At 41.9% G+C, this 22,598-nt stretch overlaps 1 protein-coding gene across 1 annotated transcript in view; it reads right to left on the bottom strand.

Moving 5' to 3' along the window:
• LOC117523201 (serine/threonine-protein phosphatase 4 regulatory subunit 3-like) overlaps positions 1-17,135 on the bottom strand; it is a 27,154-nt gene extending 10,019 nt beyond the window's left edge. Inside the window, exons 1-7 of the mRNA XM_034184653.1 lie at positions 16,703-17,135; positions 16,284-16,339; positions 15,279-15,377; positions 9,929-10,552; positions 9,659-9,736; positions 1,436-1,552; positions 1,191-1,307 (exon numbers count right to left, since the gene is read on the bottom strand). Coding sequence (XP_034040544.1) covers positions 1,191-1,307; positions 1,436-1,552; positions 9,659-9,736; positions 9,929-10,552; positions 15,279-15,377; positions 16,284-16,339; positions 16,703-16,844 — 1,233 coding nt within the window. The 5' untranslated portion in view covers positions 16,845-17,135. The remainder of the gene's footprint in view (positions 1-1,190; positions 1,308-1,435; positions 1,553-9,658; positions 9,737-9,928; positions 10,553-15,278; positions 15,378-16,283; positions 16,340-16,702) is intronic.
• Between the last annotated feature and the right edge of the window lie 5,463 nt (positions 17,136-22,598).

Raw genomic sequence — 22,598 nt, 5'->3', positions numbered from 1 at the left:
CACACACTCAACAAAAATATAAACGCAACACTATTGGTTTTGCTCCCATTTTGTATGAGATGAACTCAAAGATCTAAAACTTTTTCCACATACACAATATCACCATTTCCCTCAAATATTGTTCACAAACCAGTCGAAATCTGTGATAGTGAGCACTTCTCCTTTGCTGAGATAATCCATCTCACCTCACAGGTGTGCCATATCAAGATGCTGATTAGACACCATGATTAGTGCACAGGTGTGCCTTAGACTGTCCACAATAAAAGGCCACTCTGAAAGGTGCAGTTTTGTTTTATTTGGGGGGGATATCAGTCAGTATCTGGTGTGACCACCATTTGCCTCATGCAGTGCAACACATCTCATTCGCATCATCCGTGAAGAGAACTCCTCTCCAGCGTGCCAAACGCCAGCGCATGTGAGCATTTGCCCACTCAAGTCGGTTATGACGACGAACTAGAGCCAGGTCGAGACCCCGATGAGGACGACGAGCATGCAGATGAGCTTCCCTGAGACAGTTTCTGACAGTTTGTGCAGAAATTCTTTGGTTATGCAAACCGATTGTTTCAGCAGCTGTCCGAGTGGCTGGTCTCAGACGATCTTGGAGGTGAACATGCTGGATGTGGAGGTCCTGGGCTGGTGTGGTTACACGTGGTCTGCGGTTGTGAGGCTGGTTGGATGTACTGCCAAATTCTCTGAAACACCTTTGGAGACGGCTTATGGTAGAGACATGAACATTCAATACACGAGCAACAGCTCTGGTTGACATTCCTGCTGTCAGCATGCCAATTTCACGCTCCCTCAAATCTTGCGACATCTGTGGCATTGTGCTGTGTGATAAAACTGCACCTTTCAGAGTGGCCTTTTATTGTGGACAGTCTAAGGCACACCTGTGCACTAATCATGGTGTCTAATCAGCATCTTGGTATGGCACATCTGTGAGGTGGGATGGATTATCTCAGCTAAGGAGAAGTGCTCACTATCACAGATTTAGACTGGTTTGTGAACAATATTTGAGGGAAATGGTGATATTGTGTATGCGGAAAAAGTTTTAGATCTTTGAGTTCATCTCATACAAAATGGGAGCAAAACCAAAAGTGTTGCGTTTATATTTTTGTTGAGTGTATATATACACCGACAGAAGTCACTATCAGACACCAGACATTACTGCTGAGGGACATTTGGACCCTTACGTCATCTGTCTGCTGTGGTTCCTGCATGACAAACTCTCTGACCATGGATGGGCTGAACTCCACCAGGTAAGAGAAGATGTCTGTAGCTGCTGCCCTCACCTGCAGATCATCCATTCCCTACACATGACAGAGGATTAAGCAAAATGACAATTATACACTCAAGAGTATTGTACATCTGCATGTGTTGTGCAACGTGGCACTCCGGGCATCATGAACACACTTCTGCTTGATTTGAAAAGACATACCATGACTATTTCAAGAGCTGGTAAAATTCCTAGATTTGCCAGAGTTTTGAAGAAAGCATCCCTGTTTTGTGGCTGCAACGTCTGTGAAAAAGCACAGAATTCCTTGACAAAGTTCACCTGAGGGGAAAAAAGGGAGGAGCGGGGGGGGGGGGGGGGGGTGAAAGCACATTTAATGATTGTTCCGCTTTTGACACATTAAGGCTCAACATTCAAGGCCATTAAAAGAAAACAAGTGGAGGGGTCTGAAATTTTCATCTTAGGTGCAAGTCCACTGTGAGAGACATAATGTAAAAAAAAAAAAAAATCCGGAAATCACAATGTATGATTTTTTTTTTTTTTTTTATAATTTATTTGTATGTTACTACTGCAAATAAGTATTTGAACACCTACCAGCCAGCAAGAATTCTGGCTCTCAGAGACCTGTTAATTTTTCTTTAAGAAGCCCTTAATATTTACCTGTATTAACTGCACCCGTTTGAACTTGTTACCTGTATAAAAGACATCTGTTCACACGCAATCAAGTTATTCCTAGCATACAGCCTTGTCCTCGGTGATCAATTCTTCTGTAAATACATAACACTGACGCCAGGTAATTGCAACCCCGTTCATAACAAACAGCATATTTTTTTTTAATACTAAAAATGTGGCAAAATGACAGTAAGAATATGTAAACGTTCTATTTCACACATTTCCCATGCTCTGTTGTTGTTCCGGTCCTCCAAGAAGCCTCAGAATGCACCACTGACCTCAAAATTTCAAAAGTCCACACAATGGAAGGAGTGGGGGAGCATTCCGCTCTGCTCTTCTCCCTCGCATGTGGTGTAGGGTTTGGTATGGGGAACGGGTACTTTTTGAGAATCATTAAGAAATGATTCGATCCACTGACATCAATTTGCTCAACGGTTCCCTTATCGGTCCTTCAGAGCACACGTTGTTTTTGAGGGTGTTTTATTGGGAAAATGATCATTTCTTTACATTGATTGCAGACCCGCTGCAGGGTCTGTAATCAGCTGCTTCTGCAGCGTGGCTCTGCTTTGAAGCTTGAAACAATGAAGCAGCGCTCTGACCTGTTACTTCATTGGTTCTTTGCTTCGCTGCTTTTTAGAAGTGGCAAATACGCTTATTAACCCCTCTCAAAGCCATGAAAATATGTCAATCGTGAGTCACTTTTGTGGGGATTACAGTCACTAACTGGGACTTCTGTCTTGTGAGAAAGAAATGAGAATTGTCCTCAGTTCCGTTGCTCCAAACGCTGCGCGGCTCTCTGCCGAGTCAAGTTAGAAATATAGAGGTCGGTTGGAATTAATAACTTCAGAGCAAATCGCCATTTAAGTCCAATGACACCTCTTTCCAAATCTTGTAAAACAAACAAACTGAAATTGATCAAAACATTTTTTTTTCCTCCCAAAATGAGATGTCCTGCGCTGAAGTGCAGCAGCCAGCTGAGCTCAGTTCAGAGATATGGAGGGACATTCATGCCAAAATGTCAGAAAGGAAATGCTTTTGGCAGAAATTACAGATTTTGTTTATTTCTATTTACACTCAACAAAAATATAAACGCAACACTTTTAGTTTTGCTCCTATTTTGTATGAGATGAACTCAAAGATCTAAAACTTTTTCCACATACACAATATCACCATTTCCCTCAAATATTGTTCACAAACCAGTCTAAATCTGTGATAGTGAGCACTTCTCCTTTGCTGAGATAATCCATCCCACCTCACAGGTGTGCCATATCAAGATGCTGATTAGACACCATGATTAGTGCACAGGTGTGCCTTAGACTGCCCACAATAAAAGGCCACTCTGAAAGGTGCAGTTTTGTTTTATTGGGGGGGGGGGAGAGAACCAGTCAGTATCTGGTGTGACCACCATTTGCCTCATGCAGTGCAACACATCTCCTTCGCATAGAGCTGATCAGGTTGTCAATTGTGGCCTGTGGAATGTTGGTCCACTCCTCTTCATTGGCTGTGCGAAGATACTGGATATTGGCAGGAACTGGTACACGCTGTCGTATACGCCGGTCCAGAGCATCCCAAACATGCTCAATGGGTGACATGTCCAGTGAGTATGCCGGCCATGCAAGAACTGGGACATTTTCAGCTTCCAAGAATTGTGTACAGATCCTTGCAACATGGGGCCATGCATTATCCTGCTGCAACATGGTGTGATGTTCTTGGATGTATGGCACAACAATGGGCCTCAGGATCTCGTCACGGTATCTCTGTGCATTCAAAATGCCATCAATAAAATGCACCTGTGTTCTTCGTCCTTAACAGACGCCTGCCCGTACCATAACCCCACCGCCACCATGGGCCACTCGATCCACAACACTGACATCAGAAAACCGCTCACCCACACGACGCCACACACGCTGTCTGCCATCTGCCCTGAACAGTGTGAACCGGGATTCATCCGTGAAGACAACACCTCTCCAACATGCCAAACGCCAGCAAATGTGAGCATTTGCCCACTCAAGTCGGTTACGACGACGGACTGGAGTCAGGTCGAGACCCCAATGAGGACGACGAGCATGCAGATGAGCTTCCCTGAGACGGTTTCTGACAGTTTGTGCAGAAATTCTTTGGTTATGCAAACCGATTGTTTCAGCAGCTGTCCGAGTGGCTGGTCTCAGACGATCTTGGAGGTGAACCTGTTGGATGTGGAGGTCCTGGGCTGGTGTGGTTACACGTGGTCTGCAGTTGTGAGGCTGGTTGGATGTACTGCCAAATTCTCTGAAACGCCTTTGGAGACGGCTTATGGTACAGAAATGAACATTCAATACACGAGCAACAGCTCTGGTTGATATTCCTGCTGTCAGCATGCCAACTGTACACTCCCTCAAATCTTACGACATCTGTGGCATTGTGCTGTGTGATAAAACTGCACCTTTCAGAGTGGCCTTTTATTGTGGGCAGTCTAAGGCACACCTGTGCACTAATCATGGTGTCTAATCAGCATCTTGGTATGGCACACCTGTGAGGTGGGATGGATTATCTCAGCAAAGGAGAAGTGCTCACTATCACAGATTTAGACTGGTTTGTGAACAATATTTGAGGGAAATGGTGATAGTGTATGTGGAAAAAGTTTTAGATCTTTGCGTTCATCTCATACAAAATGGGAGCAAAACCAAAAGTGTTGCGTTTATATTTTTGTTGAGTGTATGTCCAGAGATCAAGGATCCACCATGTAGATTTTATTTAAGTCCAGAGATCAAGGATCCAGTGACCAATTTCATATTTATTTACTTTAAGACTCAAAATGTTGTTGACATAGAAACCCCGTAAAGCCTACTTTTAGTTCACAGAAAATTCACTAGATGTATTGATAAGGGCATCGATAAGGAATAGGATCAATAAGCGGAATCGATAGATAAAATCTTCTCAATACCCATCTCGAATCTGGTGCCCCCCCTAAATTTTCCTAGACCACCCCTGAGCAGCATCTTTAAATAATAAATCACGTTTAGTAAATATTTAGCGGCTCTCTTTGGAAAGTACTGTAAATAATAGGCACGTCATCAATCAATCAATTTTTTTTATATAGCGCCAAATCACAACAAACAGTTGCCCCAAGGCGCTTTATATTGTAAGGCAAGGCCATACAATAATTATGTAAAACCCCAACGGTCAAAACGACCCCCTGTGAGCAAGCACTTGGCTACAGTGGGAAGGAAAAACTCCCTTTTAACAGGAAGAAACCTCCAGCAGAACCAGGCTCAGGGAGGGGCAGTCTTCTGCTGGGACTGGTTGGGGCTGAGGGAGAGAACCAGGAAAAAGACATGCTGTGGAGGGGAGCAGAGATCGATCACTAATGATTAAATGCAGAGTGGTGCATACAGAGCAAAAAGAGAAAGAAACAGTGCATCATGGGAACCCCCCAGCAGTCTACGTCTATAGCAGCATAACTAAGGGATGGTTCAGGGTCACCTGATCCAGCCCTAACTATAAGCTTTAGCAAAAAGGAAAGTTTTAAGCCTAATCTTAAAAGTAGAGAGGGTGTCTGTCTCCCTGATCTGAATTGGGAGCTGGTTCCACAGGAGAGGAGCCTGAAAGCTGAAGGCTCTGCCTCCCATTCTACTCTTACAAACCCTAGGAACTACAAGTAAACCTGCAGTCTGAGAGCGAAGCGCTCTATTGGGGTGATATGGTACTACGAGGTCCCTAAGATAAGATGGGACCTGATTATTCAAAACCTTATAAGTAAGAAGAAGAATTTTAAATTCTATTCTAGAATTAACAGGAAGCCAATGAAGAGAGGCCAATATGGGTGAGATATGCTCTCTCCTTCTAGTCCCCGTCAGTACTCTAGCTGCAGCATTTTGAATTAACTGAAGGCTTTTTAGGGAACTTTTAGGACAACCTGTTAATAATGAATTACAATAAATAGTCCAGCCTAGAGGAAATAAATGCATGAATTAGTTTTTCAGCATCACTCTGAGACAAGACCTTTCTGATTTTAGAGATATTGCGTAAATGCAAAAAAGCAGTCCTACATATTTGTTTAATATGCGCTTTGAATGACATATCCTGATCAAAAATGACTCCAAGATTTCTCACAGTATTACTAGAGGTCAGGGTAATGCCATCCAGAGTAAGGATCTGGTTAGACACCATGTTTCTAAGATTTGTGGGGCCAAGTACAATAACTTCAGTTTTATCTGAGTTTAAAAGCAGGAAATTAGAGGTCATCCATGTCTTTATGTCTGTAAGACAATCCTGCAGTTTAGCTAATTGGTGTGTGTCCTCTGGCTTCATGGATAGATAAAGCTGGGTATCATCTGCGTAACAATGAAAATTTAAGCAATACCGTCTAATAATACTGCCTAAGGGAAGCATGTATAAAGTGAATAAAATTGGTCCTAGCACAGAACCTTGTGGAACTCCATAATTAACTTTAGTCTGTGAAGAAGATTCCCCATTTACATGAACAAATTGTAATCTATTAGACAAATATGATTCAAACCACCGCAGCGCAGTGCCTTTAATACCTATGGCATGCTCTAATCTCTGTAATAAAATTTTATGGTCAACAGTATCAAAAGCAGCACTGAGGTCTAACAGAACAAGCACAGAGATGAGTCCACTGTCCGAGGCCATAAGAAGATCATTTGTAACCCTTACTAATGCTGTTTCTGTACTATGATGAATTCTAAAACCTGACTGAAACTCTTCAAATAGACCATTCCTCTGCAGATGATCAGTTAGCTGTTTTACAACTACCCTTTCAAGAATTTTTGAGAGAAAAGGAAGGTTGGAGATTGGCCTATAATTAGCTAAGATAGCTGGGTCAAGTGATGGCTTTTTAAGTAATGGTTTAATTACTGCCACCTTAAAAGCCTGTGGTACATAGCCAACTAACAAAGATAGATTGATCATATTTAAGATCGAAGCATTAAATAATGGTAGGGCTTCCTTGAGCAGCCTGGTAGGAATGGGGTCTAATAAACATGTTGATGGTTTGGATGAAGTAACTAATGAAAATAACTCAGACAGAACAATCGGAGAGAAAGAGTCTAACCAAATACCGGCATCACTGAAAGCAGCCAAAGATAACGATACGTCTTTGGGATGGTTATGAGTAATTTTTTCTCTAATAGTTAAAATTTTGTTAGCAAAGAAAGTCATGAAGTCATTACTAGTTAAAGTTAATGGAATACTCAGCTCAATAGAGCTCTGACTCTGTCAGCCTGGCTACAGTGCTGAAAAGAAACCTGGGGTTGTTCTTATTTTCTTCAATTAGTGATGAGTAGAAAGATGTCCTAGCTTTACGGAGGGCTTTTTTATAGAGCAACAGACTCTTTTTCCAGGCTAAGTGAAGATCTTCTAAATTAGTGAGACGCCATTTCCTCTCCAACTTACGGGTTATCTGCTTTAAGCTACGAGTTTGTGAGTTATACCACTGGAGTCAGACACTTCTGATTTAAAGCTCTCTTTTTCAGAGGAGCTACAGCATCCAAAGTTGTCTTCAATGAGGATGTAAAACTATTGACGAGATACTCTATCTCCCTTACAGAGTTTAGGTAGCTATTCTGCACTGTGTTGGTATATGGCATTAGAGAACATAAAGAAGGAATCATATCCTTAAACCTAGTTACAGCGCTTTCTGAAAGACTTCTAGTGTAATGAAACTTATTCCCCACTGCTGGGTAGTCCATCAGAGTAAATGTAAATGTTACTAAGAAATGATCAGACAGAAGGGAGTTTTCAGGGAATACTGTTAAGTCTTCTATTTCCATACCATAAGTCAGAACAAGATCTAAGATATGATTAAAGTGGTGGGTGGACTCATTTACTGTTTGAGCAAAGCCAATAGAGTCTAATAATAGATTAAATGCAGTGTTGAGGCTGTCATTCTCAGCATCTGTGTGGATGTTAAAATCGCCCACTATAATTATCTTATCTGAGCACTAAGTCAGACAAAAGGTCTGAAAATTCACAGAGAAACTCACAGTAACGACCAGGTGGACGATAGATAATAAATAAAACTGGTTTTTGGGACTTCCAATTTGGATGGACAAGACTAAGAGACAAGCTTTCAAATGAATTAAAGCTCTGTCTGGGTTTGGATTAATTAATAAGCTGGAATGGAAGATTGCTGCTAATCCTCCGCCCCGGCCCGTGCTACGAGCATTCTGACAGTTAGTGTGACTCGGGGGTGTTGACTCATTTAAACTAACATATTCATCCTGCTGTAACCAGGTTTCTGTTAGGCAGAATAAATCAATATGTTGATCAATTATTATATCATTTACCAACAGGGACTTAGAAGAGAGAGACCTAATGTTTAATAGACCACATTTAACTGTTTTAGTCTGTGGTGCAGTTGAAGGTGCTATATTATTTTTTCTTTTTGAATTTTTATGCTTAAATAGATTTTTGCTAGTTATTGGTGGTCTGGGAGCAGGCACCGTCTCTACGGGGATGGGGTAATGAGGGGATGGCAGGGGGAGAGAAGCTGCAGAGAGGTGTGTAAGACTACAACTCTGCTTCCTGGTCCCAACCCTGGATAGTCACGGTTTGGAGGATTTAAGAAAATTGGCCAGATTTCTAGAAATGAGAGCTGCTCCATCCAAAGTGGGATGGATGCCGTCTCTCCTAACAAGACCAGGTTTTCCCCAGAAGCTTTGCCAATTATCTATGAAGCCCACCTCATTTTTTGGACACCACTCAGACAGCCAGCAATTCAAGGAGAACATGCGGCTAAACATGTCACTCCCGGTCCGATTGGGGAGGGGCCCAGAGAAAACTACAGAGTCCGACATTGTTTTTGCAAAGTTACACACCGATTTAATGTTAATTTTAGTGACCTCCGATTGGCGTAACCAGGTGTCATTACTGCCGACGTGAATTACAATCTTACCAAATTTACGCTTAGCCTTAGCCAGCACTTTCAAATTTCCTTCAATGTCGCCTGCTCTGGCCCCCGGAAGACAATTGACTATGGTTGCTGGTGTCGCTAACTTCACATTTCTCAAAACAGAGTAGCCGATAACCAGAGTTTGATCCTCGGCGGGTGTGTCGTCGAGTGGGGAAAAACGGTTAGAGATGTGAACGGGTTGGCGGTGTACACGGGGCTTCTGTTTAGGGCTACGCTTCCTCCTCACAGTCACCCAGTCGGCCTGCTTTCCCGGCTGCTCGGGATCTGCCAGGGGGTAACTAACGGCAGCTAAGCTACCTTGGTCCGCACCGACTACAGGGGCCTGGCTAGCTGTAGAATTTTCCATGGTGCAGAGCCGAGTCTCCAATTCGCCCAGCCTGGCCTCCAAAGCTACGAATAAGCTACACTTATTACAAGTACCATTACTGCTAAAGGAGGCCGAGGAATAACTAAACATTTCACACCCAGAGCAGAAAAGTGCGGGAGAGACAGGAGAAGCTGCCATGCTAAATCGGCTAAGAGCTAGTAGCTACGCTAAGCTAGCGGATTCCTAAAAACACGCAAAGTGAATAATGTGTAAATAATTTGGAGGTGATTCAGCAGAAGGAGTGCTTTAGTTAAGGCACGTAAAGATTACACTGGGAAACAAATCGTAATCTAGATAACTAGATCAATCTAACTGCGCAGATTAAACAGCTAACAGATACAGCAAAACACCGCTGTGCTCCGGAACAGGAAGTGATACAATACCGCAGTGAGAGCCAACCACCAGTAGAGGCAAGCAAGAGAGGGATCACAGTCATCACATTAACAAAATCTTTGTATCCGATGGCTCAACTTACAAGCTCTCTCCTTTTACTGTCCTCTGTGGCATCATCTGTGAGCTGTGCAAACACCTCTGTTAAGAACTTCTCATCCTCCTGTAACAGCCATAAACAATTAAACAACACCTTTGCTGCTGCAGTGCTACAATTAAAGAGCAGAACTATTCCACAAGCACTTGCGAAAGGTTGATTCTACAACCATGGTAAAAAGTCAAACGCAGACAAAAAAGCCATTAACATTTTATGGTGATGATAAAGTCTGCTTTTCATCACTATTTCTATTCTTACCTGCAACATACTGACAATCTCCACCTTGTTGAAAAAGATGAAAGAGGTGAGTGTGGAGAGAAAGTTCTCCTCAAAGACAGATGGTGTGGGCAGGATGATGTCCTGGATGTACTGCACACGGTAGGTTTGGTGGATCTTCTGCCTCAGCTCACAGTCCGTGATTGGAATCACCTCCTTAAATTTTGCCGTTTTGGTCAAGAAATCCCGATGGCGTTTCGGCTGAACCAGGGCTGGATCATACTCAAGGCAACCGACCACATCCATGATACAGTCATCAGAGAACATCACGTCAAAAAGGGACGCTTTATTGAGGAATAAGACACCACGCACAATCTCATACAGGTGATGTAGGTCTTCCCTGTTATTCAGGTCCTCACATACACGGAAGAGTCCCAGTAGCTTCTTGATGTACCCCTCATTCATGAGAGCTAAGGCAAGTTTCTCCCTCCGAATAGGTGAGGAAAGAACAGAGGTAACCAAGTCAGCAATCTCCTCCAGTCGACTTAACTCGCATGCAGGAAGCTCCACTAAGTGGCTGGTTTCAGGAATTTCTTCAAACCGCTCCTCCTCCGACTCGTCAATGGGATCCTGAGTGATATCGAGAGTGGGGTCCTTACCCTGCACCTAAGTAAAAGAAACCAACAACTTAGCGGCAGTCAGAACTGTCCTATAATGAAGTATCACTGCATTTACCAAACACCAGCACTGGTCTTTTTGCATCTTTGGTAACATTTTAAATTTTCTACCTTGGCAGCCCAGTGTTGATAATCATGCTATAATTTGAGGGTGGTTTGTTCCATTCTCATGACTTATGTCCAATCACCACCAAAACTAGAGCACCGCACTCAGAGCGCAAACCTCCAACACTAGTTTCCAATTGCACAAAATTTTACCTTTGAAAAATTTTTCAAGGTCAAAGTCCTGTTTGAAGTGGCTTTTCATGAGCTAAATTAGATGTGATCAAATGTCAGGAGTATGTGTTTAACTCATGCACTTGAACTGAAGTTTTTTGTGGTGGTGTCAGGGTTTTTTCCTCCACTTTTTCAGTTTCTCAATTCTTTTTCAGATAATTTTCAAAGAACTTTGGTTATCTCTGCTATGCATAATTTGTCACTGCTCTGTGGCACTTGGTTTCCAACTGATAACTGGAAGACAGACAAACAGGCATACAATTGGAACCTCTTACCTTGAAAATCTTCAGTAAAAATTTCGTAACGATAAATGAAAAATCGCGGGCTCTGGGCTCAATTAAAACAGAGCTGTGAGAAAGCTCACAAAAACAAAATCCTATTCTGCCAGATAAGGTCTTGGATATATATATATATATATATATATATATATATATATATATATATATATATACACACACAACAAAAATATAAACGCAACACTTTTGGTTTTGCTCCCATTTTGTATGAGATGAACTCAAAGATCTAAAACATTTTCCACATACACAATATCACCATTTCCCTCAAATATTGTTCACAAACCAGTCTAAATCTGTGATAGTGAGCACTTCTCCTTTGCTGAGATAATCCATCCCACCTCACAGGTGTGCCATATCAAGATGCTGATTAGACACCATGATTAGTGCACAGGTGTGCCTTAGACTGCCCACAATAAAGGGCCACTCTGAAAGGTGCAGTTTTATCACACAGCACAATGCCACAGATGTCGCAAGATTTGAGAGCGTGTGCAATTGGCATGCTGACAGCAGGAATGTCAACCAGAGCTGTTGCTCGTGTATTGAATGTTCATTTCTCTACCATAAGCCGTCTCCAAAGGCGTTTCAGAGAATTTGGCAGTACATTCAACCAGCCTCACAACCGCAGACCATGTGTAACCACGCCAGCCCAGGACCTCCACATCCAGCATGTTCACCTCCAAGATCGCCTGAGACCAGCCACTCAGACAGCTGCTGAAACAATCGGTTTGCACAAACTGTCAAACCGTCTCAGGGAAGCTCATCTGCATGCTCATCGTCCTCATCGGGGTCTCGACCTGACTCCAGTTCGTCGTCGTAACCGACTTGAGTGGGCAAATGCTCACATTCGCTGGCGTTTGGCATGTTGGAGAGGTGTTCTCTTCACGGATGAATCCCGGTTCACACTGTCCAGGGCAGATGGCAGACAGCGTGTGTGGCTGAGCGGTTTTCTGATGTCAATGTTGTGGATCGAGTGGCCCATGGTGGCGGTGGGGTTATGGTATGGGCAGGCGTCTGTTATGGACGAAGAACACAGGTGCATTTTATTGATGGCATTTTGAATGCACAGAGATACCGTGACGAGATCCTGAGGCCCATTGTTGTGCCATACATCCAAGAACATCACACCATGTTGCAGCAGGATAATGCACAGTCCCATGTTGCAAGGATCTGTACACAATTCTTGGAAGGTGAAAATGTCCCAGTTCTTGCATGGCCGGCATAATCACCGGACATGTCACCCATTGAGCATGTTTGGGATGCTCTGGACCGGAGTATACGACAGCGTGTACCAGTTCCTGCCAATATCCAGCAACTTCACACAGCCATTGAAGAGGAGTGGACCAACATTCCACAGGCCACAATTGACAACCTGATTAACTCTATGCGAAGGAGATGTGTTGCACTGCATGAGGCAAATGGTGGTCACACCAGATACTGACTGGTATCCCCCCCCAATAAAACAAAACTGCACCTTTCAGAGTGGCCTTTTATTGTGGGCAGTCTAAGGCACACCTGTGCACTAATCATGGTGTCTAATCAGCATCTTGATATGGCGCACCTGTGAGGTGGGATGGATTATCTCAGCAAAGGAGAAGTGCTAACTATCACAGATTTAGACTGGTTTGTGAACAATATTTGAGGGAAATGGTGATATTGTGTATGTGGAAAAAGTTTTAGATCTTTGAGTTCATCTCATACAAAATGGGAGCAAAACCAAAAGTGTTGCGTTTATATTTTTGTTGAGTGTACTTGTGGAAGTAAATGTGTTGTGGAGAACACACACACACACGCATCTGGAAAGTATTCACAGCACTTCACTTTTTCCAAAATAGAGTACATTCTTTTTTCCCCTCAATATTCTACTCACAACACCCCATAATGACAACATGAGAAGTTTTTGAAATTTTTGCAAATTCAATAAAAATAAAAAAAGTAATCACATGTACATAAGTATTCACAGCCTTTGCACAATACTTTGTTGATACACCTTTGGCAGCAATTACAGCCTCAAGTCGTCGTGAAAATAATGCTACAAGCTTGGTGTGTGCAGCTATCGTTCAGCAGTTTTGCCCATTCCTCTTTGCAGCACCTCTCAAGCTTCATCAGGTTGGATGGGGAGCGTCAGTGCACAGCCGTTTTCCTATCTCTCCAGAATGGTTCAATTAGATTCAGGTCTGGGCTCTGGCTGGGCCATTCAAGGACATTCACAGAGTTGTCCTGAAGCCACACTCGACATCTTGGCTGTGTGCTTAGGGACATTGTCCTACTGAAAGATGAAGCATCGCTACAGTCTGAGGTCAAGGGCGCTTTGGAACAGGTTTTCATCCAGGATGTCTCTGTACATTGCTGCATTCATCTTTCTCTCAATCCTGACTAGTCTCCCAGTTCAACTGAATTTTCCCCAGGTGGACTCCAATTAAGCTGAAGCAACATCTCAAGGATGATCAGTAGAAACAGAATGCAGCTGAGCTCAATTTTGAGCTTCATGGCAAAGGCCGTGAATATTTATGTACATGTAATTTCTTTTTTATTATTATTATTTTATTAACTTTGCAAAAATCTAAAAAAAAAAAAAACTTTTCACACTGTCATTATGGGGTATTGCATGTAGAATTCTGAGAAAAAATAATTTCATCCATTATATATCTTTACACACACACACAACAAAAGTCCAGTTATTTCCATTTGAAGATGTGAGATGACAATCACTTGCACATCTACATAGGGTATGCCACCACTGTGCCATGTTTCACTGAAATCCAACAACCAGATTAGCAGAAGCACTAACAAGACTGACAGGTGGACCATGGGTCGAAATACATTTTTTAACCTACTTGCACTGGTGCTAGTGGTGCACTGGTGCACAACCAAAAGTCAGTCTTATGTCAATCTTAAAACTCCTCCTTTGATGTGTCAGACTCTTCCTCTCTGGGCCCATAAAGCCCCTTTCACACCGGGGTTGCTCCCACTTGTCATGTGTCGTCATGACGACGCCGCGTGGAAGCATCTCAGTGCGGAGACAAGCAGCTCGACGCCACAACAGCACGAGGGACGCAAAGAACGAAGCAAATTGGACACCACAAATTAAGCATGTTTAATTAAACACATTTAATTTTTGTTTGCATCCTGTGCTCGATGCAGAACTTAAGTGGTTTCAGAGCAAGTCAAAGCAACAGGACGTTACTCGACGTGACTGGAAGCCACACCCTCACAAGACAACGTTATCCAACGCCAATGTATGATTCCTGCTGTGTTCCATTGTTCCTGAAGTATAAATCACACAGGATTGTTTTTTATATCATGTACACAATGCAGTAAAACTACACGGTCAAAAAAACAGCACAGAAAAAAAATGCTCTCATCACAGTGTTAAATAAAGGACAAAAAAGGACAAGTCCTGCTCACAGACTGACCGCCAGAGACAGGACATGTCCACATCCACTATAATTCCAGACATCTCCCCATTTAGTCACGGATGGTTCGTTCGCGCCCATCTCGCGGTCAAAGGAGGAAAGATAAACTATAACAGAACTCAGAGCACAGACCTGCAGCTCAGCACAAGAACAAATATAAACTAGAAGAGAAATCAAAGTGCACAGTGTGTCTGCAGCCAAACTGTGCACTTTGATTTCTCTGTGCAGGCTGCGTTCTCAGCCCCTCTCTGCCCCCTGCTGTGCGCACCAGACGCAGATATTCCTGCGTCGTCATGACGCTACATGAAGCAACTCGAAACAGGTCCGGTGTGATTATAAGACAGTTTGGGGGAAGAGCGGCAGACTTTTTTTTTTTTCACGTGCGCGCACGAACGAATTGTCACAGCAACTCGCGCAGTGTGTGAGAATCATAAAACGCAGGGAAAACAAAGACAACACACTGGAAATTGTTTTTTTTTCATTATTTATTCCTTTATTGGTTCATTCTACTGGTGTTGATAGGTGATAAAACTTGGATAAAGTTACTTGCACCAGTGTTAGTGGAGTATAAAATAACGTGCACCGCTCGAATAATACGTGCACAAACTAGCACATGCACGCACTATTTCGAGCCCTGTGGACAGACTTATTCCTATGTAACACCCCAACACACGTGCTTGAACAGGGTATTTAAAATAATTAAAAACAGGTAAACAAGAATTGATCTTACCTGGCAAATCTTTTCCCATATTTCATCGCAACCAGCTTTTTCCTGGAAACTTAGTGCCAGGTCATAATTTTCAGCTTCTGACCAGACAATAAGAGTGTCCTAAACATGGAGAAGGAAATTAAATCTTCAAAAAGGAAATATGGTCAATATATTCATACACACCCATGCTTTCAGTTCACACTAATGTTTGAGCATAATCACAAAATACAACTTGTGAAGTCACTCGTCGGATTGTTTGAGCCGTAACAGATACAGCTGTTGTTCACAAGCACCCTTTGAAATGGGAAAGCGTAGCTGCACCACTTACGACAAACAGCCAATTACAGCCTTGGAAGCATGCATGAACTGGATACAGACATAGATCACAACATAGTGATCTATGAAATGTGAAATCATTTCAGTGCAATTTGTAATTTCTCGTCACCACTGTGCTGAAAAAAGCTGGACTCCAAGTCAAATTTGGGTAAATCTGTCAAAAGTCAATAATCAGTTTTTCGGCTCATGGTCCCATTTTTACACTGGAATTTTGGTCAGATCAGGAAGCGCTTTCAGTCCCTTAGCGTACCTTCAGTTTGGTGAGGTATTTTTACCAAGCTGTCACATCTATCACACAATTTAAATAGTTACAAGAATAGTTGATGGTGTTACGATTCTAATGTTAACAACAGCAGGCTCAGGTGTTCTGTGGGGAGTCAATGAAACCAGCCTGCATGGGCAATAAATCAATTTCAGGATGTTTAATTCTGTAATCCAAAGATATGCACAATGTAGTTTCGACCACAATACTCAGCATACAGATAAAGGGGACCATCTTGGTGAAAAGTCTTGTTAGAGATGAACACTTGAATGGTAACCAAATGAAACACATTACAATCTTAAAGTATACTGAGCGTCAATCAATGTCACGTTATATGAAAGAAAAAGCTAAGCTGGCTTTAGCATCTCAAAAATGAGTTAGTTCTATAAGTGATTAAGCAGACTAAGATAAAATATCACTTCACTTACCTGTTGTTTCTGATATGCTGTATTGGGGCTAATCTTCGACTCCAACAGTAGTGATCCTAAAAACACAAAGACCTGCTTCACAACAGTTTGTCAAATATATTGATGTTCAGAAGAAGACTGGCAAAATAATAATAATAATAATGTTTTTAAAGTTACAGATTATACTTGTTGATAGCCAACAACTTCATACTTTATTTTGAGGGCCATACTGTACTACTTTAGAACACGTCATCAGCTCTGCCTTAGGCCACAGCAATTACTATTTAATTAGACTGAGAACGAGTTTTGCATGAAGTATCACAGAGAAAGAAGTGAGGAAACTCAAACCTGATAGTACTTAAAGTGCACACTTTCAAGAAAGAACGGATTCTGTCCAAATACCATAGCACGCTAAAGTTAGCAGCTAACTGGGAACTTACCGTCCGACTCGGCTCGAACTAATAAAGATATTCCCCTCAGCCGTTCAACAAAGGTAGACGAAACGTGTCCGGTTCCCCGATCGTCCCACTGTCGGTCCTCATTCAGCGTGTAGACTTTGACTCGCCGCCGAGTGTCCGACATGGTTAACAGCGTTAGCGCTAACAGCCTAGCTATCTGTTGTCCTAGCCTCGACCTGTTAACTTTATTTTTAGCCGCATGTTACACGCGCACGTCTGAGGAAAGCTCACGATAGCAGCGAAATACACAGGCTTCTATTACGTTAACATATAAGGCTCACCACGATAAACCACGTAAACAAAATGTCATAACATCAATAAAACTCTGAGAAAACACAACAACTCTATCGGCCTCTGCGCTAACATCCACCACACGCCATCTTGTAATCCGATCTCCTTCTTCTATTCGACGTCAATCAAGCGCCGAACTGTCACGACGTCTCCGCCCCTTTTTGAATCAATAGCTAAATTTCTACTATAATAATACTAATAAACTATTAAATTTACTTTGTTTACATGAAAAAACGTTTAAAATTATTACGTTTTTAATAATGACAAAATATTCATGACCTACAATTTTTTTTTAACATGCTCACCCAGTCCCGGTGTCGCAGACCAAACAGTCTCCCCCTAAAAATCGGTCCGCCTTGCTCACTGCGCATGTGTCATTTCGGACCATAGCAGCTCCTCTGAGATGGAGTCTTTTGGGGGGGGATCAAGATGGCGCTCTAAATGGGCGCATTTCAGGAGCTTTGAAAATCAACCAACACATTTTCCTATTTCAAAGGGAGCTTGTTGCTAGTAGGAGACATTCTGCTATATTCATGGCTTTAGAGTATCCCAGAATCCTTTGCGCGCTGGGGAGGGAGGCTTGATAATGGCTCAGCTTAATGCTAACTTTAACATTGAAAATGCCACAGACATGCTAACGCATTAGCATCGGTACCGTTTTTAAGTTATAAAATCTATGAACTGTTTCAGAAGACCATAACAGGTCAGTTTAACATAAAAAGGTAACTATTACTCACAGACATATGCTCTTTAGGGTTTTAGTGGGGAAAATTAAGATAAAGCGAAATAAAACAAAGAACCAACAAAGCAGCAGATCGAAGATCAAAGAACTGCTTCATTGGTTTAAGGTTCAAAGCAAAGCCGCACTGCAGAAACGGTTGATTATACAGACCCGCTGCAGGGTCTGTAATCAATGTAGAGAAATTATCATTTTTCCTGACAAACACCCCCAAAAACAACGGCCGCTCTGAAGGACCGATAAGGGAATCGTTAAGCTAAAAGGCTATTGATATCGATGGATCGAATAATTTCTTAAGGATACCCAAAAAAAACGGTTACTGACACACAACCCTAATAACAACATGCTTTTTTTATATATATAAAACTCACATTAAAGACTCACAATTATCTTAGTTAAACACCTAAATACATATTTTGGTTGAACTCACCTCCATAATGATGCAATGTTGCAAACAAGTTGGCACAAACGCTTGTTTACACTGACAACGAAATTTCGGCCTCCCCAACAAGAACTTGATTATGCGCGAGATTTGACATCGTAAAGGCGTCAATACGATACCATTAATAAGTGTACAGACACTAGAAAGTGACGATGAAGAGTGCAGAAAGAAGAAAACACGAGTCCAGCAAACTATCTACCGCTAGCCTAGCTAACAAGTCAGCTTGTTCAACATGTGCGCAGTTAGCTGGAACAAAAAAACGCGACATGCCAACATGCATGATTATCTCAGCCCAGATACTGAAGAGATCATGCAAGAGGAATTTCCACCTTTACCTGTGACTCCCTCCAAGTCTCCAGCGGAGAAAGCTGCACGACACCAAGACCACCATCCTCTCACAGTTAGCATCGCTTACCTCTCATAAACAACAGGTCAGACGCGCTGGAAAAGATGGTCAGTAGCAACACTCTTGTTATTACTGAGGCAAAGGGGGCAATTGAGGACAATTGTAAACATATAGAAGGTATCAAGGAATCGTTGAAATTAATCTGTCCAGATTTAAAAGATATGAAAAGCTAAGTGAAATATAGGTTAACGACTGCCAGAAATTCTGCAATGTGCACGAGAGTCGTATTTCCCAGCTGGAAGGTTATTCACGTCGCCCCAACCTAAGGCTCTTCGGCTTGGAAGAGAAAGAAAATCAAGATGTGAGGAAGGTGGTAATTGAAATCTGTCTATCCTTGCTCCCAGATATGAAGGAGGAAGTTCCAGGTTCAGTTGACATCGTGCATTGCCTTGGTCCGAAGAAAGCTACCAACACATGCTCCAGAGGCATTATCATTTGCTTTGCCCGCCGGCTTTACCGTGACACTGTTTGGCGTGATGCTAAGCAGTCATCTTTCCTGTGAGACAACAAACTGAAATTTGTGTAAGATCTGTCTACAGAGGATCGGGAAAGAAGAAGAAAGCTTTGGCCCGCAGTGTGAAAAAGCAAGACAGGAAAGCAGGAAGGCCTTTTTGTCAGGGGTTGTGCCTTTGTGGATGGAGCGGAGATCTTCCCTTAGCTGGAGGACAAAGTACTGATTTTCTTGCCAGTGGAGTACTGTACCCAATGACTTTTGTTCATATTCAAAGGTAATTCTGACAGACTTTCTTCACATTTTTATTTGAATACAGGTTGCTTTTTTGGTACAGATATCTGATAATACTCCTATTAAGCATGAAAAGCTGATTGTAGTGTTCTTATTTAGATAGGTTTAAAAATGTTCTTTTTTTATTCTCAAGTTTTTCCCTAAAGTTAATTGGGCATTTTTGTTGATTGGTTGTGAGCTTCCACTTGCTTTGTTAGTGTAAGAAGACTTTAATAATTCCTGTTTGTTTTGTTTTTTGTTCTAACGCTTGTCTTTATTATTTTAAACTTTCATGTCCTTATCTATTATTTCTTTAAATGAGAGAGGTCTTAGAAATCATTTCAAATGCAACGCCATATTTCTTTACTGTAAACAACAAAACACAGACTTTTGCTTTCTTCAAGAATCACATTCAATTTCACAAGATGCCAACTTTTGGAGGTCACAGTGGGGATAAGATCTTTGGATGTCCCATGGGTCAGAGTGCTCAGCTGGTGTATGTATCCTCAATAATCATTTTAATGGAAATGTTGTAATTTCAGAGTGTGGCAAAGAAGATCAATAGTAAATCTTAGTAAATATAGTAAATCTTAGTAAATCTTAGTAAATATTTATGGTTTCAATAATCAACAGGAGAATTCTGTTTTTATAGACAAAATAGAGGACCGCTTATGTTATTTTTCTAAATATCGAAATTGTTATGTAATTATTGGAGGAGACATCAATATGGTCCTGAGTAATCTGAATGGCAGATGGCTCCCAAGTAGCGGCAGCAGCTCTCAAAATAATTTTCTAAACCTTTTCATTGAAAGACATGGTCTAACTGACATTTGGAGAGAAATGCATCCATTTCACAAAGAATATACGTGGTCTAATAAATCTCTATCAAGTCAATCAAAGATTGACTATTGGCTCATCTCTAAAGAAATAAATAGAGGTTGCAAACATTCTTCCTTCACCTCTATCTGACCATAAAGCATCCACATCTGTATTCCTTTAAAACACATTTAGAATAATTTTAAATCTTCCTACTGGAAACTCAACAGCAGCATTCTTAATCACAAAGGGGTTTGCTCAAAGTTAGAAGACCTTATTACACATTTTTGGAACAAAGCCTCAAAGGAAAATGCTTTTAGCCTTAACTGGGAATTATTAAAACATGATATCTCAAAATTTCTCAGGAAATACAGTAGTGACTTGGCTAAAAAAGAACTTCAGAGGAGAATGACGTAGTTAAAAAAAAATCACCTTTTTGTCTTGAAAAACTGCATGTTCTCTAGATATCACTGAGAGAGCCGAACTTGATGACATGCAGGTTAGACTGGACGGGATTTATAAAAGGAGAACTGAGGGAGCGTATGTTAGTAAGTAAGTAAGTAAGTAAACTTTATTTATATAGCAGTTTTCACAGACCAGGATCACAAAGTGCTTCACATAATAAAATCAATAAATACAAAATAACACATACAAACATTAAAAAAAAAGATCAAGCTAAAATGCAATTTTAAAAAGGTGAGTCTTAAGTTGCTTTTTAAAAGCATCAACAGAGTCTATCGAGCGAAGGGAGCAGGGAAGCCCATTCCAGCTTTAAAAGATCTGTCCCCTCGAGTTTTAAAACAGGTATGGGGAACCCTCAGCAGGTTCAGGTTGGAGGACCTCAGGCCCCGGGTGGACACATACGGTTGGATCAGGTCCTTGATGTATTCCGGAGCCTGCCCGTGCAGAGCTCTAAATGTAAGCACCAGGATTTTATAATTTATCCTAAACAAGACAGGGAGCCAATGCAGGGACTTGAGTATTGGGCTAATATGGGCTCTCCTGTGGGTGCGGGTCAGAAGCTGGGCAGCAGAGTTTTGCACAACCTGCAAACGAGCCAGTCCTTTCTTATTAAGACACGTGAACAGGCTGTTACAATAATCCAGTCGCGAAGATATAAAAGCATGTACAATCATCTCTAACTCTTCAAAAGACACCATTTTTTGAAGTATAGAGATATTCCGGATCTGGAAAAAACAATTCCTAACTAACTGTTTCGTATGATGTTCCAGAGACATCCCTTCATCCAAGATAATGGCAAGACTGCGCAGGCTGCCCTTAACTGAACTATTCAGTTCACCAAGGTGCAGCCTGATAGCAGGCATGGCACTCTCGGGAGCAACAATCAATGTTTCAGTCTTATCAGAGTTCAGCTGCAAGCTGTTTTCACTGAGCCATTCCTTAATTTTGGTGAGACAATTGGTTAAAGAATTGAGTTTCTGCGTCTCAGTTGTTTTAAAGGAGCAGTACAGCTGCAGGTCATCAGCATAGAGATGATAGGATATGTCACAAAACTGCTGGATCAACTTGCCGAGAGGGATGATGTACAAAGAAATAAAACAGGTCCCAGAACCGAGCCCTGCGGCACACCCCGCAAAAGGTCAGCAGACTCAGACATCACATTATCAACAGACACACTAAAAGTTATACCAACCAGGTAAGAGCTAAACCACTCTAATACAGGACCCGACATCCTCACCAGATCCTGCAGTCTCCTGATCAGGATGCCATGGTCAGCTGTGTCAAATGCAGATGACAGATCTAACAAAACCAGGACAGTGCATTTGCCAGTATCAGCGGTCATCATAATGTCACTCAACAGTTTCAACAGAGCCGTTTCACTGGAGTGAAACTCACGGTACCCAGATTGAAAAGTGTCATAAATGTTGTTAGTCTGCAAAAAGAAAGTTAGTTGGGCACAGACCAATTTTTCCAGGACCTTAGCCAGGAAGGGGGAGTTTGATATTGGCCTAAAGTGCTTCAGATCTGTAGGGTCCAGTTCAGCTTTCTTAAGCTGTGGCTCCACAACAGCATGCTTAAAAGAACTGGGGAACACACCAGTCGACAGGGACATATTAAACATTTTGGCAACACATGGCCCAATAGAGTCAAATACATTCATGAAAAGTCTAAAAGGAAGAACATCTAGTGTACTAGAGGATGGTTTCATTTTGCTGATAATGGAAAAAATGTGCTCTTGTGTAACAGGAGCAAATGATGCCCAGCATTGAGGGGGTGGTCCCATATGTTGGGGGCCTTGACAAGGTGGCACTGACTGTGGCAATCTGTCTTTTATAGCTCTGACCTTATCAATAAAGAAAGTCAGAAACTCATCACTAGTAGTTTTAGAGTGAACAGGAGTGACATAAGTAGCAGGTGCCATAATAGAGCTAATAGTTTCAAAGAGCGCCTTGGGATTTCCTCTATTAGAGGAAATCAGTTGATTGAAGTAGTTTGCCC

Source organism: Thalassophryne amazonica, chromosome 13 (assembly GCF_902500255.1).
Source record: "Thalassophryne amazonica chromosome 13, fThaAma1.1, whole genome shotgun sequence".
Lineage (NCBI taxonomy): Eukaryota > Metazoa > Chordata > Actinopteri > Batrachoidiformes > Batrachoididae > Thalassophryne > Thalassophryne amazonica.
Note: the sequence above shows the minus strand (reverse complement) of the source record. Positions and strands in the feature narration are given on the sequence as shown.